Source organism: Polistes dominula, unplaced genomic scaffold (genome assembly GCF_049000335.1).
Source record: "Polistes dominula isolate Pdom_NZ unplaced genomic scaffold, Pdom_raw_medaka contig_21, whole genome shotgun sequence".
In the NCBI taxonomy this organism is placed as follows: domain Eukaryota; kingdom Metazoa; phylum Arthropoda; class Insecta; order Hymenoptera; family Vespidae; genus Polistes; species Polistes dominula.
Genome location: NW_028301061.1, coordinates 946,025 through 963,739, shown reverse-complemented (window position 1 = coordinate 963,739; position 17,715 = coordinate 946,025). Strand labels below are relative to the sequence as shown.

General features: G+C 30.7%; 1 protein-coding gene across 5 annotated transcripts in view; it reads right to left on the bottom strand.

The window, feature by feature from the left end:
* The window catches only part of CdGAPr (GTPase-activating protein CdGAPr), a 31,603-nt gene that overhangs the window by 13,300 nt on the left and 588 nt on the right, over positions 1 to 17,715 (bottom strand). For 3 of the 5 annotated variants that reach the window (XM_089176206.1, XM_015326368.2, XM_089176204.1), the window contains one exon: positions 8,279 to 8,516. The exons of 1 other annotated variant lie outside the window; for it this stretch is intronic. In XM_089176206.1, the coding sequence (XP_089032332.1) occupies positions 8,279 to 8,347 (69 nt within the window). In that variant the 5' untranslated portion in view covers positions 8,348 to 8,516. Of the gene's footprint in view, positions 1 to 8,278; positions 8,517 to 16,873; positions 16,941 to 17,715 lie in introns of all 5 variants that reach the window. One more of the 5 variants, XM_089176205.1, reaches the window with a different exon arrangement.

Genomic DNA, 17,715 nt, shown 5'->3' with positions numbered 1-17,715 from the left:
TACTGGTAATTTCGAATCTACCCTTATCCGTTGAATTTAACCCCTCATATTCCTCCCCCCCCCCTTTTCGTTTTATCCTACAACTCACACACATCAGCCTTTGCAAAGTACAACACCCCTTCTTCCTCCTAGCACCCCTTTTCCTTCATAACTGGGTTTACAAGTTTAAATGCTTTTCGGGGGGATACCCAATATCCTTCAAAATTTAACAGCTAACCCTGACGCAACCATGGATAGAAATGGATTTTATGTTAATCGATCGACAACTTTGGGGGGGTGGTTTATTATAATGAAGTTATTTTTGAATTAAATGTGATTTATTTTTGTTAGGTTAGGTTATACGATTAATTAGAAAGTATTGAATTATTTTTGGGTTGTGGTTATTATTGAAGATAAAATAAATTTTGGGGGGGGGGAATTAATAGTCGATCAAGTTTGGTGATTTGTAATAAAATGATTTTAAAATTATATGTGATATTTAGTTTTAGGTTAAGTTAGGTTAGGTTAGGTTATACGATCTATTGGAAAGTATTGAATTATTTTTTTTTTGGTTGGTTATTGAAGGAAAAAAAAAATAAATTTTGGTGAATCTAATCCTGGACCAAGATAATTGCTTCCGTTAGTGAAGAACAATAATAAAACGTTATATAATGGAAAATAGAGAACATCCCTAAAAATGAAACTGGGTCATAGCAAAAGGAACTGTACAATAACTTGGAAGGGGTAGTAAAGTGAGTGAGAGAGAGAGAGAGAGAGAGAGAAAGAGGGATGATTTGGAAAACGGTACTCGGTTTACGATATTATGTGTCACATGATGTGCCAATTGCAAAGAGGAAAATGGTTTTATTGACCGCACACTATCTACCAATGTGAACGTTCCAAATTATCAAACGTTCTCGATAGGAAAGTTCTTATTTAGTCGTTAATATACCTAAAGGGTTGGAAAATGGATGGAAACTAGGTCAACGTGATGAGAGAATTGGAACGAATGTCAGATGAGTCTCTCTGTGTGTCTGTGTCTGTGTGTATGTCAAGAAATAAAAAATTAAATAAAATTAAATTAAATATAAAATAACAATCAAGAATAATTTTGGACAAATAATTCATGAGATTTAATTATTTATCACTAGATATTACTCAATTATAGGGAAAACTAGTATCTTTTTTTTAATTAGAAAACCAGAAACCTTAAATTGGACAACTCCGAGTACTGCAATTGGTTTTCTTCTAAGTTTACAATTAAACACAGACAAACACACATAAACACACACACATACATTTCAAAGTACGTTTTAAAGGTTTACGATCATTGGAGGAAAACAAAATTGATTAATCCCCTATCTCTCTCACTGGTTAGATTATCGATTTCAAAATGGCACCACACACAAAAAACACAAGAAGAAGAAGAAGAAGAAAAAAAAAACAGAAAAAAAATAAAAAAGAGGACACGTCATTGGTCGTGGTCTCCATAATCGTTAGGGATTTTTTTTTCTTCCCCTATTACTATTGGTAGATTCATACAACGTTTGTGTGTTAGTGAGATGGATGGTATAGTCTTTCAAATACATTTCTAAGAGTCACATCATTGCGAATTGGATCGGAGCACTTAAGATTATGACTCATGAGAATCCCAGATCAGGTTTAAGGAAAAAATAATAATAATAATAATAAAAAATAAAGAGAGTAATAAAAAAGAGTAGTAAAAAAGTATTATATGAATTAAATATAATTTTAATTATGTATACAGGGGTGGTGCCGAGCCACGCGTTGCTGTGGCTCCCAATCAGTCCAATACACACACGTCTTTAAGTCAACGAATTACCTTATACCGCCATCTGTTAGAATGATATAAACTATCCTATCTTTCAAGTTGGATGATAGTGCACACAATGTGCAAAATTGTATTCAAATCGGTTCAGTAGTTTAGGAATCCATTGCGGACAAACAACGTGACACGTAATTTATATATATTAAGAAGAAAGATAAATATATATATATATATAGATAATAATATTGGGATTTCTGGCAAGGGCGTGGCGTAGCAATTCGACCTATCTACTCTAATTTAAAATTTAGCCACCAGATAGCGTATTCAAGTGCTATAATAAATAATATTTAATATTTTATTATAAATATTTTATTCACCTACATTTTAATATTTGAATTAAAATATTACCATGCAAAAGTTACTAGCAATAAACTATCACTCGTTTGACTTCTTTAAAAATAGTCAAAATAAATACTAATTAAAAAACAACTAAGAAATTAAAAAAAAAAAAAAAAACAAATGCAAATACGACGAGTGGGTAAATAAAAATGAAAAAAAAACAAAAACAAAAAAAAAATGTTTAAAGATAAATCTAGTAATTTGTCGTAACGATAAAAAAAAAATAAAAAAAAAGGTTGAAGTAGTTATGGCACATGATTAATCGTTCTGCCGATAATTCCATTTGAACTAACTCATATTCACATATAAGATTTCAGTACACACTTTATATATATATATATATGTATATGTGTATATATGTATGTATGTATAATGATATATATATGTATGTTTAAATGCACATTGATATACAACTTTCTCTTTCTTTCTCTTTCTCTTATTCTCGTTAAACAAATAAAGAAAGAAAATCAAATGAAATGTGAGTGGAGTGTTGTGTAGTGAGGGGGTAAAGTGGATAAAAAGGTTGAATAAAACGTATGAAAAGTCGTGTGTATAATTGCCACTTACAATTAGTCGTAAAACATTCGTAATTAAGATGTATCGAGTTTAAGAAAATGTTAATAAAATGAAGAAGGATAAATAATATTAAATGTAAGATTGATTTATGACTATCAAACGTCGTAGTAAACCGTTTCTACAACTTTTATCTGTACGATGAAAAGTTTACAATCTGTTACACATCAAGTTATACATCTAAACTGTATTAGGTGTTTAAAATATCATACAATCTGTAAACTGCACAATTTTGTGATTTCTTTGAATGGGTTGTGTCAAGGATTTTTTATACTTTGAGTGATCGGATTTTACTGAAATTAGTCTCAAATTAAAATACATTCTTTTTTCTATCTGTAAAATATCATATTAAGTTATACATCTAACTGTAAAGGTGTATAAAATGTCATAGAATGCAATGCTGTAAACTGCACAATTTTGTGATTTCTTTGAATGGGTTGTGTCAATGATTTTTTATACTTTAAGTGATCGGATTTTATTGAAATTAGTCTCAAATTAAAATACATTCTTTTTTCTACATATATATTTATCATAAATAATTATTAAATAAAAAGCTTTTGTCATTGTCAGAGAACATTTGTTTACACAAGAATTTATACAAAGGGGAAACACAAAATACTACGATAAATCGAATAAAATATCCTCTCAGAAGATAAAATACTTTATAAAGCAAATCTTTTGGCATGGATTACTTTACAAGAGGGTGAAGAGGAGATAAGGGTTAAAAAAGAAAAAGAAGAAGAAAAAAAAATAAAACAGATAAAAACATAGAGATGGAAAAGAAAAGAAAAGAATAGAAAAGAGAAGAAGAAAAGGCGCTTGATGTCGTCCATGTTGCTTTCGTCGTATCACTCGACTAATGCCCTGTAAGCACATTTTTAAATGGCCCTTTTTTCTTTTTTTTTTTTTTTTCAAGGTTCAACAATACTTCTCTTTCACTTTTCTTCACGTATAAATTGATAATAATAATAATAATATATATGTTTTTTTAAATTAAAATAAAAATTAAAATCTACACGAATTTTATTTACAAAACAAAATCAAAACAAAAAATCTAATTAATAAATTTATTATAATTATTGTATTAATATTTTTTTGATATAAAAATATTTAAATATTTAAATATTAAATATTAATTAATATTATTAATTAATTAAAATATTATTTGTTTATCCTTATACAATTGGTTGAATCAATCAACGTGGTCAAACTACCAAATTATTTGTCCTAAATTTTCATTATTTAAAATTAAAAAAAAATAAAAACTATTTTGTTTAAAAACCGTATAAATAAATAAAAATAAATAAAAAAAAAACCCAAAATCTTGTGCAAAATGGGATAGAAAAAAAATTGGGATATAAGCAAAGGGATAAAAAAAAGGGGATGGTTGGGTCAGAATATTACGAGTAAATGGAGCAAAGTTCAGTTGCAAGGGGTTGATGTGGGGTTGGGGGGGGTGGTTTGGGAGGGTTCTTCTAGCAAAGCAAGCTTCATTACCCTCAGTTCAAAGTCCATGTTTGCACGTTCTAAATATTCGTGGTCTTTTGGTAAACTTCATCCCGGAAACGACGTATCGTTTGAATTCCTCGTTCAAAAGAACGAGTCAAAGAATGAATGAAAGAAAAAAAAAGGCGATAAAACATAAAAGCATATATCATAATCAAAACAACAACTACAACAGGTAACAGGTAAAAGGTAAAAGGTAACAGGTAAAAGGTAAAAGGTAACAGGTACCAGTAACAGCAAAGAAAATTCTTTTAAATCTCGTTTTACTAAAAATAGGATGTGCAATCCATGACAGGGTGTCTCAAAGAAAAAAAACGAATTCATTCAATCAGAATTTTTATGAGGATTTCAATTAAAATTTTACGAAATTATTTATTTGATATAATTATTAATTATACGATAATTAAAGTATTAATTAATTAGATTTAAATATTATTTGACAAAATATCTTTTAGCCAAAACATACTTTTATACATAATTCGCAATTAATAAAATAATATTGCAATTATAAATTGAGATGTAAACTATTCTATCTTTCAAGTTGAATGAAATTGCACACAATGTGCAAAATTTTATTCAGATCGGTTCAGTAGTTTAGGAGTCCATTGCGGACAAACAACGTGACACGTAATTTAAATACATTAGAAAGAAATGAAAGATATAAAATACTATACTACTATATACTAGTATACTACTACTACTATATATAATAATATACTAGTATACTACTACTACTACTACTACTATATATATATATATAGTATATAGAAGGATAGAAGATAATCTTTTTTTCCTTTGGTATACCATAAACTTGTAGAAAGACATAGATATAAAATTCTATTTCCACCATTACGGTCGTCTTGGAACATTTCTCTCTTGAAGGACTGAGAACTTAGATGAGGGGGTAGAAGTATGAGGAGAAAAAGGAGGGAAAAAGGGGGATGGGGTAAAAAAAATAGCGAAGCTTTTCCTTGGAAGTAATAGTAATAGCACCAGTAGGAGAGTAAAAGTACAAGTAGGAGTAAAAGTAGTGGTAGTAATGGTAGTGGTAAGTCTTCTTAGAGGATGAACACGAAGAAGAAGAAGAAGACGAAGAAGAAGAAGACGAAGAAGAAGACGAAGAAGAAGAAGAAGAAGAAGAGGTAAAGAGGATAAAACTGGGGAACGCAGGAATATACTAGACGACACGACACGAACGCCACTGGCACCACCACACCAGCCTATCGATTTGCTCTCACGTTGCCGACGAGATGGACGAACTGAGAGAGAGAGAGAGAGAGAGATAGAGAGAGAGAGAAAAACGAGATAAAAAGAGATGGGACAAGAACGAAATAGAGTCCAACTTCCGCGTTCTCCTTTGAAATGCGACTTTACGAGTCACAACCAACCCCAAAAGTCATATGACCAAGAAGATGAAGAATTCGGGATTATAAGGACACTCAGAATTCCACACACCCTTATATTTACTATACCCTTCATTTTTTTTTTTTTTTTTTTTTTTAAATACACCACCTCAAAATATTTAAAAAAATCATGCAATTTCAAAATATATTTTTTGGTCTTTTTCGCAAAAATTACAATTTCAATTAGCCAATTGATCGATATTTTATACGCATGACGTGTATACTCGTGAATAGAAAAATCGTACTACTTCTTTTTCGATGACTTGTATACTCGTCAATAGAAAAATCGTACTACTTCTTTTTTCGTGACGAGTATACACGTCGATAGAAAAATTGTACTACTTCTTTTTTCATGACGAGTATACACGTCGATAGAAAAATCGTACCACTTCTTTAAATGACGAGTATACACGTCAATCTAATTTTTTTTTTTGTAGAAAATATATGTAAATAATATAAATCTGTTTTGTATCAATCCAACAAGAATAACCTGATGATCCTATCAAGATAGGTCGATAAACGCGTTTTGTATATATCTGGTTGGTTGGTTGGTTGGTTGGGTTAGTTGGTTGCTTACACCGATCCTAGGTACAACGAACTACAAGCTTACGTGGATCTAGAAAAATGTGGCTATTCGTGGCTCTCTCCTTAAATAGATTCTCATCCATCTTCGGATTGCTATCGAAGGTATACATACGAGTTTAACATACAAGTTTGTGTTGTCTATGGAATTATTTTGCGTAGGTGGAAATTCAGATCTCGTTCGTACGTTCATTCGTTCGTTCGTTCGTTCGTTCGTACCTAAGTTCATACGTACGTACGTACGTTCATTTTACTGTTAACTATTTGCATTTGTAAATCAAGAAAATAGAAATGAGTTGAAGTGAACGATAAGGATTTTGTTTTTTTCTTTCGTTGTAGATCGGTTTTAAAACCAGTTAAACGTTTAATCGATTTATGAGTATCAATGTTGCAAAAGTTGGTTGTTTTTTTTTTTTTTTTTTTTAATGTGAAATAAAAAGAGGACAAATTGAAATTGATTAAAGGTTTCGTGTATTATTCAAGTGTGAATAAATGAAGTATGAATTGTTAATTGTAGTGATATGGTGTTGAAAAGGGTAATTGGGTATAGCATGAAAATTGCAATTTTCTATCGTAAGGTTAATTGAAAGTGTACACAATTTAAAAGAATTCTTGATGAAAACAAAACAAAACAAAACAAAATAAAAGAAAAACTTTGGATCTTTGATACCAAAGGTAATTAATCAAATTCAATTAAAACTTTATGCAATTATTAATACAAAATAATAATAACAAATTGTGAAAGTACTTTTTAATTAAGAAAAAAATCTGTAATAATTTAAAAATTATAAATTGAATTAGAAACATTGAATTTTAAATAAATAAAATCAAACATTGGGTTAAATGAATCTTTCTAATCCTAGTAATTTTCTAGTAATTTCCTGATAACAGATCAAACACATCAATAAGAGATTATCAAAATGAGATTATTGGATATTTGATTAACCTGAGGTATGGGTATGAGTATGGTTATGGGCATGGGTATGGCAAATCAAATCAGAAACTATTAATTAAGTGAATAGAATGAAATGAAATGAAATGAAGTGTTGAGTAAAGTTAAAGTTAACATTCGTACAAAGGTAATATAGTGATCAATCTATAGTAAACTTGAACATCATCCTATAATGGTTCTTAGGTCCTTTGTGGAATAGTAACAAGTGTAATCAAGGTTGACATAAAGACAGAGGAACTGGTACTATCATTCGAAACTGTTACAGATCGATCTAGTTCTGTGCTACGAGAAGACATGCGCAAAACCTGAAAGCTCTCTCTCTCTCTCTCTCTCTCTCTCTCTCTCTCTCTCTCTCTCTGCTGCGGTTGTCCTATCACTCTTCTCTCTCATACACATTCTATAAATATATATATATATATTCATCTCTTATTCAGTCACTCTCACCATGAGCAACCATAAACCACACACAGCATCTGGAGTTAAGTGAAGGATAGATTAAACTCGAGATCGATCGATCGATACGAAATACCCTAGGATCGATTGAAGAAAAATTGTTTCATCATTTCTTTTTTATTTATAATAAATTTTATATATGATTAATTTAAACAAATTAATATTTAACACGTTCACGCCGGCGCGTACCACCGGTGGCCCGCACTAGAGACTGTCTTATCGGGCGGCGCGTACCACCAGTGGCCCACACTAGACTGTCTCATCGGGCGGCGCGTACCACCAGTGTCCCACACTAGACTGTCTCATCGGGCGGCGCGTACCACCGGTGGTCCACCTTGGTGCAGATTTGAACAAGCAAAAATCACGCGCCGCCAGATGAAACGCATCTTAGATTCGAGTGCCGCCCCACAGCGCAGACATTGAAAATCGGCGCCGGCGTCAACGTGTTAAATTAATAATAAATAATATTTATAATAAAAATTCACAAAATAAATAAAACATATTTATCAATGAATAAAACTAGAAATTGGATTATATAATCTAGAAAATTATTAATATTAAAATAATTAAAAATGAATGAGAGAGGGGTGAGGGAAGAGAGAGAGAGAGAGAGAGAAGGTTTATGAAATTAGTGGAACTCACCTTGGCGGTTTGTGGCTCGATGTCGGTGAGCCGATGAGCTCGAGGTCTCTCTTGAGTTGGTCCTGGCATCCTTTGCAACCTCTCCGTTGACGAGGACGAGGATGACGAGGATCCAGGCCTTTGGCCCGGTTTACCACCACGTGCCAGGATGACGGCCACTGTATTTACTTTCCTCTCGAACGTAGTACCATTATGCTTCTTCCACTGCTTTTTGTTTTCTCTTTGTTTTTTTTTTTTTCTACACAAAAATTACATTCATATATATATACATTAGCACGTTCCTTCCATCCATCAACAACAACACAACAACAATAATAATAATAAGAATACTATACAAAATGACAATTACTATAATATATATTTAATATACAGGGTGATCGATAACTGTTGATACAAACAAAAAGGGGGTGAGTCTTCATGGAAAAATTAAATCAAAAATATAGAATAACAATTTGTCTTGTTACCGATCACCCTGTATATGTGCACAAATGTCCTAAGAAAAAAAATTAAAAAATTAAATAAAAATGTACAATATAGTATGTTGTAGTTGTTGTTGTTATTGTTATCGTTTATATCCTTGCATTAAACTCTCTGACATTTTTTTTTTCACGTTAAGAGGAGAGTTGCATGCATTGATAAAGAAAATGAAAGGATTTATTAAAATGTTGTTGTTGTTGTTGTTGTTGTTGTTCTTGTGAATAATTGAAATTATTGTCAAGTGTTGAATTAATTCAAGTGTTATTTTTAGAAAATATTTTATAAAATCGTTTTTTGTTTTTTTTTTTTTTTCAACGGATACTTTCTCTTTGATACAACCATATAATAAAACAACTGTACTACTGTATACTGATTGATCCCTTTGGAAATAGGGCTGTTATAATTTATAGGGGTCAAACTTATCACACGAGAATCAAGAAAGCGGATATATGAGTTAACGATCGTGTCGAAAGAAATATAAGCCCGCACCTTTCTCCATTTTTCTTTTTTTTTTTTTTTTTATTAAAATTTATGTTTCTTCTTCTTCATCATCTTCTTCTTGAAGAAAACGAATCAAATTATAATAATCGACAAACAAACAGACAAACAAACCAACAAAAAAATGTAAGAAATATTATATACTTATTTTTTATTATTATTATTATTATTATTATTATTAATATTAATATTTCTCAATATATTTAAATATACTAAATATTAAATAATAATATATTTAATTATTAATATTTCATACAACGTAATATATAGTAAATACACTTATCGTAAAAATAGAATAACTAATATAAATAAAAGATACACCCACACACATACAATATTAATAAACAAAAAAATAATAAAAATAATAAAAATAAGAAAAATAACAGAGAGATAAACACATAAATACACACACAATACACATACACAAATACAAGACTTAGGAACGAGTTTAGGGGTTGGTTGGTTGGTTGGTTGGTTGGTTGTTTTGTTGGTGAAGGTAAAGTGATAATAAAAGTTTCGATACAACACACACATACACAAACACACACACATATATATATACACACATATATACAGATACATACGCTACGTTTAACATTAAAAGCGTTGATATTTACTGCACTGCGTCGAACTGAAAGCAGTTGGATGGATATACTGTTTTAAAAGCCTACGACCTTGCAACACGGCCTACGGGACACTTCTCTCTCTCTCTCTTTCTTTCTTTCTTTCTCTTTCTCGTAAACAAGAGAAAGAGAGAGAGAGAGAGAGAGAGAGAGGAATAGAGAACGAGAGCCTTTTCGGTGACCTTTGTCGAAACGAGGAATCATTGAAGGGGGCCCGAGGAAAGTCGGCCAAGTAAAACGCAATTCTCATCCTACTGTAAACTTATCTTTCTCTTTTTGATTATCTTCTTTTACTATACATTGCAACAAATATAACTTTAAATTTGAATGCAACCTTCTAAAAAAAAAAAAAAAAAACAGAAACAACCCCAATTCAAATCAACAAGAAGAAATAAATGAAAATGTTCGGGACAAATGTTTCAATATATATGTTATTATCTTCTGATAGATACATTTTATATGTCACACCCGTTATTATTAAAAAAAAGAAAAAAAATTTGATTTAATTATGAAATTATGAAGTAGTATCAATGTAACCTCTAATATCCAATAACAATTTTTATGTTATCAATGATTAATCAAACAAAATGAAATGTTTTTATAATGCAACACACTTTTAAGAGAAACTTGTATTATTTATTAATTATTATTTATTAATTATTATTAATTAATATATTTGTTCATTAATTTCGATTTTACTTTGTTGTTGTGTCCCAATTGATTTATAATTTATTATTAAAAAAAAAATACAAAAATTCAAATTAACAAAAAAATATAGATGAGTTTCAATGATGATTGTTCGTGAATTGAATTTGTTCAAAACAAAAAAGATGTGATATCCGGTCTAACGTAAAAACTACCATCAAACTTGGTTGGTTTGGTTTGGTTTGAGTTTGAGTTTGGTTAGTTGGATGATGGTTCATCATTGAAGGTTCTCGGTCTCTTTCACAAAGAAAGAATCTGTCTTTCACGAAGAGGAGAATATATCCGGCTGGCCGAGCTTAACTGGCGAAAGAGGAGAGAAAGATGAGTCTTCTTTGTCATCTCTCTCTCTCTCTCTTTCTTTCTCTCTTTCTCTCACACACACTTACACATTCTCTCTTTCTCTCTCTTTCTTTCTCTTTCTCTTTCTCTTTAACTTTTTTTCTTTCTTTAATATATTTTTTTTTCCCCCGCTTGTCTTTCATTTCTTCGCGAGTTCGGAAGATCTCGCGGCCAGTGTGTGTTCTCCTCTTGTGGAGGAGGAGGAGGAGGAGGAGGAGGAGGTGATGGAGGAGATGGAGGAGAGTGCAAAGGACGGAAATAAAAATTGTAAAAGAAAAAGAAAAAGAAAATAAAATAAAAAAAAAAAAAAAAAAAGAAAAAAAGCCGCAAGTAAGTAAAAAGTCCACGCCACATCCGTTCGTTCGTAAAGAGGAAAGAGGGGGGTTGGGAAGAGGGGAAAAAGGGAAGAGAAGAGAAAAGGGAGAAGAGAAAAGGGACTTTAAATGCATGTCGTAAATAAAATTAACTTAAGTTTCAAAGTCCAAACTAATTAACTTTAAAATCAAACCTTCAACGTGATATATCAAAATGCGATAGATTCATCATAATTTCCTTTCTTCTTTTTTCTTTTTTCTTTTTTCTTTTTTTTTTTTTTTGTTTAATTAGAATTATAATTTTTTTTCTTTTTTTACTAAAAGGTAAACTTAAGATCGATAAAATTGAATCCATAGAAGTTTATTCGTACTCTTTCGAGCCTGTTTGGGCTTCGTCATCCTGCTGCCTAAAAGCAGATACGAAAGGTTCCCCACAAATACACATACACACACATACACACACACAATATACTCCATATACTTTAATATATTAACACACACATATATATATAATATGTTTGTTCATATGATATACACACATGTACACACATACACACAAACTAAATTAGAAAACATACTTTTGACTCATTCTGTATACACATACACATACACTTATATATAAAAGATATGTAACATGTATACATACTATACAACAGCAGATACATGTGAGTATATATATGTGTGTGTGTGTATGAGATAAACGAACGACTGAAATTTCAGTATGGCAAATTCGCTGAGCTTAGACGACGAGGAACACAACGAGGATGTGCAAAACTTGGCATAGTGCGAATTTGACGCTTTCCGGACGCTAATATTTGCCAGACTGAGAATTTGCATTAATATATATACATGTATATGTATGTATGTATTTACATGACCGAGATATGTATAAAAACCAGTCGTTGATTTACAGGATTTGATATAAGCCTTTCAACTAGATACTCGCGTGAAAGCTATGCAAGTGTTTGAGTATTATGTGTAACAGTGTGTGTTTTTTTTTTTCGCAGCACGTGCCTAGTAGAATAGACACACATACAATCTGACAATAGAATATTTGTTATCTTTTTTTCCTATGCACTTAAACATTTCTTACTTTTATTTACTACCGTGAGAATAATGCATTTGTAGATAGAAAAAAAAAACTAATTAGAGAATTGAGATAATGGACAATGAGATTAATTAGATAATTAATTATAGATGTTCATTTGAATTATTCGAATAATCCTAAGTACGTGACGATCAGATTAAACACGTGCATTGTGTTTTCGATTAATATATCAATAAATCAAATAATTTATTTTTAGTATGTATGATATGCAATAATTTATTTGAATATTTAGTAATAAGATTTATTTATTAAATATGTTAGAATTTTAATTTAATTTATTAAATAATTTTTTTTTGCTATTTATCTTATGATACAACTGTGTGCATGGAAACCAAAAAAAATCTGACCGATGCAACACGTTTTTATAATTATAATTATATTTACGTAAATATAATTTATATAAATAATATAGAAATAAAATGTAATATAAATAATATAAATATACATAAATAATAAAATATAAATATATATAAATAATAAAATAAAAATAAATTTCAAATATAATATAATATAATAAATAATGATTTAAATATAATTATAATTAAAAAACCAAAATAATAACCAGGCTCTGTTAGTCCTATAAATTTTTAATAATTTAATTTAATAAATAACAACAAAATACTTTTTTTTATTAATTGTAACATGCAACTATAAATGCAATGCATTACATTACATACAAACCAAAACCTGACCTATACAATCACGTTTATAAACTACTCAACTATAATTGAAACCAAAAAATGATAAACCTTGATCATTTTAATCCTCTAACTGTTAACTTTATGAATATATTTTTTCCTAATATTTAATTATATTTCATGAAAATAAATCTATTATAAATAATTATTGACCCCAACAACCCTATCTTGTACATGCATGCAACCTCTTGTTTTAATCTCGTTTGAAGAAACCTTGTTTTCAAGATGCATCTTCTCTTTTTATTGGATATTTTTCAGTATATTCAATGTGTGTGCCTGCCTGCCTGCCTGCCTGCCTGTCTGACAAGAGTATGAGGAGAGTTTATTGCTGAAGAGAACGACACGCAAAGATCGTTTTTCTTGGTGTTCCAGAGCTTACGCAATGGGTGCGCGACAACACCACCACTATAAGGAGATGATACGTGAGGGTCATGACGCGTCTGCTTCAAGAGACCCTCCACAAGTTATGTAGACTTAAACTATTCTTTTTAATAATCACATGTGTTCACACATGTCTGCAAAAACATACTATCAAAAGAAATAATTAACCAAAGTTAATAAGTTACAAGTTACATTTCAAATCATTTCAATTCGATCAATGAATGAATGATAAAACAAATAGGTTCATGATATATATTATAATATTAATTAACGTTTACTATAAGAAAAATTCAATAAAACAATTTCAATTGGACCGAATTGTAAATCTAAACTATTCTCGAATCTACCTGAAGACACACACAAAATTTCATTAAAATCGATTCAACCGTTTAGGAGGAGTTCACCGACATACACACGCACAGAAGAATTATATATATATAATAAAATAGATAACAAATTATTATTAGCAATAATAAAATTACTTTATACATATGAAAATGCACAAATTTGCATTTGCATTTGCATTTACATTTGCAATTGCAATTGCATTGATTTCAACGACACACAATCAATAAAAATAACTTTTAATACATCCGAATAATTATATTTTTTTTTTATGGGAAAAGGGTAAAACAAAGGTATGGGGGGAAGAGAATATGTGTATATGTGTGTTGGATTTATCGACAAGACGACTACAACGACAAAGTTGAAAATGCGTCGTCGTTGTGGTGCTTTGCCGACACCACCACCACCACCACCACCACCATTACCATCACCCACCCACCCGGACGTGCGAACGCAAATTCGATGCTTTCTCGCGTGACGAGAGGGAGAAAAAGAGAGAGAGAAAGAAAGAAAAGAGAAAGAGAGAGAGAGAGAGAGAAAAAAAGATAGTAAGATAAAGGGAGAAGGGAAGGAAGGTACACGTCATTACCGGACGACTATGACGACTAGACTATGATGTCGTGCAAGAAAAACTCAACTTTTTAACACTCTCATAAAATGATTTTTCATTCGAAAAGAAAAAAAAAACAAACCCACAAAATTGTTGTCAACATTTTTGTATAAATTTAGTAAAAAAAAAAAAAAAAAAAACTGAACTTGGTTAAACATTTGACTCGTTTTTTTTTTAAAAAGCTCGTACACACTTTATTGGTTGGTTAGTACTGTAAATTTGTATTCTGTAAATTTCATTCGAATATGTATAAGTAATATTGATTATTTATTTATTATAGTTATAAACTTGCCCTCTTTTTTTTTAACCCTTAGAGTGTGCTATGGACGTATATATGCGTTTGGTTAAAATTACTAACAACTTTATCGTTCGTTGCATATACACATACGTGTTGTGTTAATATTAATGTAAAATAATATAATATTTATATTTAATTATATTGAGACAACCAAAAACTTGCATTATTAAATATAATTAATTATTAATAAATTAAACCGTTCCTAAAAAACATTTTAATTCAAAATATTCACCACTCAAAGAGTTAAACATCCCCCTATTTTAAAAAAAACAACCTACTTTAGGGTTCTTCTACGAATACTTCTTATTTTGTAAACACGTAAAATAAAATCGTTTGAACGATACTCAAAATTGACCAACTGGCAACACGAATTAGCTTCGTTTTCTCGAATAAATGGGAGTGAACGACAAGAGAAGAGGGGTTCTTCAAACTGTCCCAGCAAACGTCTCTGCGACAGTCTGTTGGCAGTCATTGGTAAGGGGAGGGGTTGTTTTTTTTAAGTACAATACCGGTTTCCTGTATGTGTTTCATTTTTTACGACCCCAATTTTTGTTCTTTTTGCAATGAGGGATGAGAATCAATCGAAAATACGTTCTTTTAACATGTTGTAGCGCCACGTCAGTCATCGATGACTGACATTAGACTTTACGTTTAAGCCACGTCAGTCATTAATGACTGACACTCAATTCTATTTTTCTATACAAAGTAACACATGTGGCCTGACGAGAATTTTCCCATATGAATTTGCATGACGTTTCAACGTGTGTTAATGCACTCGTAAACGATTACAAATTTGTATTGCATTTATATTATTATTATTATTTCTTATTATTATCTATTTTATCAGAAAAGTACGTAACTGATGAAACTTAATAATAAATATCCGCGTGTTGTATCTTTTCTTTCTGTTTCTCCTTTTCGTTTCCTCTTTCGAGCAGAATAATTCTCGGTTATGTCACGGGAAGTCAAGTGTCGTGTGTGGAAAGAGAAAGAAAGAGAGAGAGAGAGAGAGAGAGAGAGATACTAAACGAATAATAGTATTCGTGTTGTGTATACGGGTATACGCATACACAAATAATACGTAAAACACGTACGTGTTTGCATGGGTGATGATGATATGCATACAGGGTGAGTCAATAATATCTATCGTCAGGTGAAAATAAATTCTATGATAAATGTGTGTCTAGTTTTTTTTCTTCTTTTTTTTTCTATTTATAAAATGATACACAATTTGTAATATTGTGTAAATTTAGATCAAACTTATATGTTTCATTGAAAATAACATTGAAACATTATTTGTACATGTATATTATTAGTAAATCCTAAGATTATTCTCTTTTTTTACATCCACTGTAAATTTCACAAATAATCTGTATATATATACAAGATATAATAAAAATACTATTATTATATTTACTAATGGTTTTTTTTTCTTCTTCTTCTTTTCAGACGATATCTCTCTCGTATGGGTCAATTTTCTTATCAGTTATGTATATATATATACATACACACACTTTTTACTATTCCTTATAATAAAATATACGATAATATTTGTCGTATCAATTTCAAACTTGAATATAATCATAAAACATATATTTATCTATAAGAAAACAAAAAAAAATTTGAAAATACATAATATTGTATTACATTTTTTGTTTGTTAAATTAACCAACAATTATTACCAGTTCTATATATATATATATATATATATATATATATATATATATATAGATTATTTGAAATTTACAATGGGTGTAAACAAGAATAATCTTATAGCTCACTAAATACGTGTAATAATGTTTCAATCTTATATATATATATATATACACACATACACTTTTTACATATCTTACAATAAAATACATCCGTATACGATAATACTCGTATCAATTACAAACTCGAATATAATCATAAAACATAATTGTGAAAATAATATTACATTACGAGTAAATAATAACCTATATTTTTTTTTTTTTACATTAAGAACAAGGGTGGGGAAGTTTGAATATTCCTAAAATACACGGATATTAATTGATTCAAACCTGTCCTGCATATTACACGGCCAATCTAACGCATAAACATAAATCTATATAAATGTGTGTATATGTGTATGTGTGTGTATCTATCTATCTGATGCATATATGTACATTTAACCAATACTTTTACAATTGCCGAGAGAGTTGTGCTTTATGGCTCGACTTACGACCGAGATTCGATTCGTCCTCGACGCCAAGCGCAGGTGAGCCGCGAAGGAAAACGGCCACGTCTGGTAAAACGAGAAACAGAGACAGAAACAGAGACAGAAAGAGAAAGAGAAAGAGAAAGAGAAAGAGAGAAAGATATAGAAAGAGAGAGAGAGAGAAAATTAAAAAAAAAAAAAAGTGAGAACTAGATACAGGGGGGGCATAAGGGGGAGTAGATGAGGATGATGAGGAGGAGATTGGGGGGAGAGGAGGAGGATAGGGGGAAAGTCATACGGAGAAGGAGATCGCGCTCATTTTCATTCGCGTCGCGCGCGCCGATATTCGCGGGTGCAAATAAGGCCGCCGACGACGTCGCGCGCAAAAAGGTAGAGAGGTAGGTAGGAAGAAAAGAAAAGGAAAAAATAATAAAAAAGAAGAAAAAAAAAAAAGGTTCGAGAGGATGAAACTTGCATGCCAACCACCACCACCACCACCTCTTCGGGATGTTCTCGTCTTTCCTAACACCCTGCTCGTGTATTAATAATACTCGTCAAATGCTTCCTCTCCTACGGTGCATACGATGGATGCACACGAAAAAACGCATACACTCGCGCATACACTTATAACGCGTTATGTATGTATAAGTGCATACCTTGCACTCATACAAATACGTATGCAAAAAGGGAATAGATCTAGAATGTATAATATATATATACATTTTGAAATGTATAAGTAAGATTTTATGTAGGTATTTTCGTATACGTATGCGTGCGTGCATGCGTGAATGCGTGCGTATATTCACTACCACTCCCGAATTGAGAACCCCTGTGCATAGAACGGCGAGACTTTACATGGATA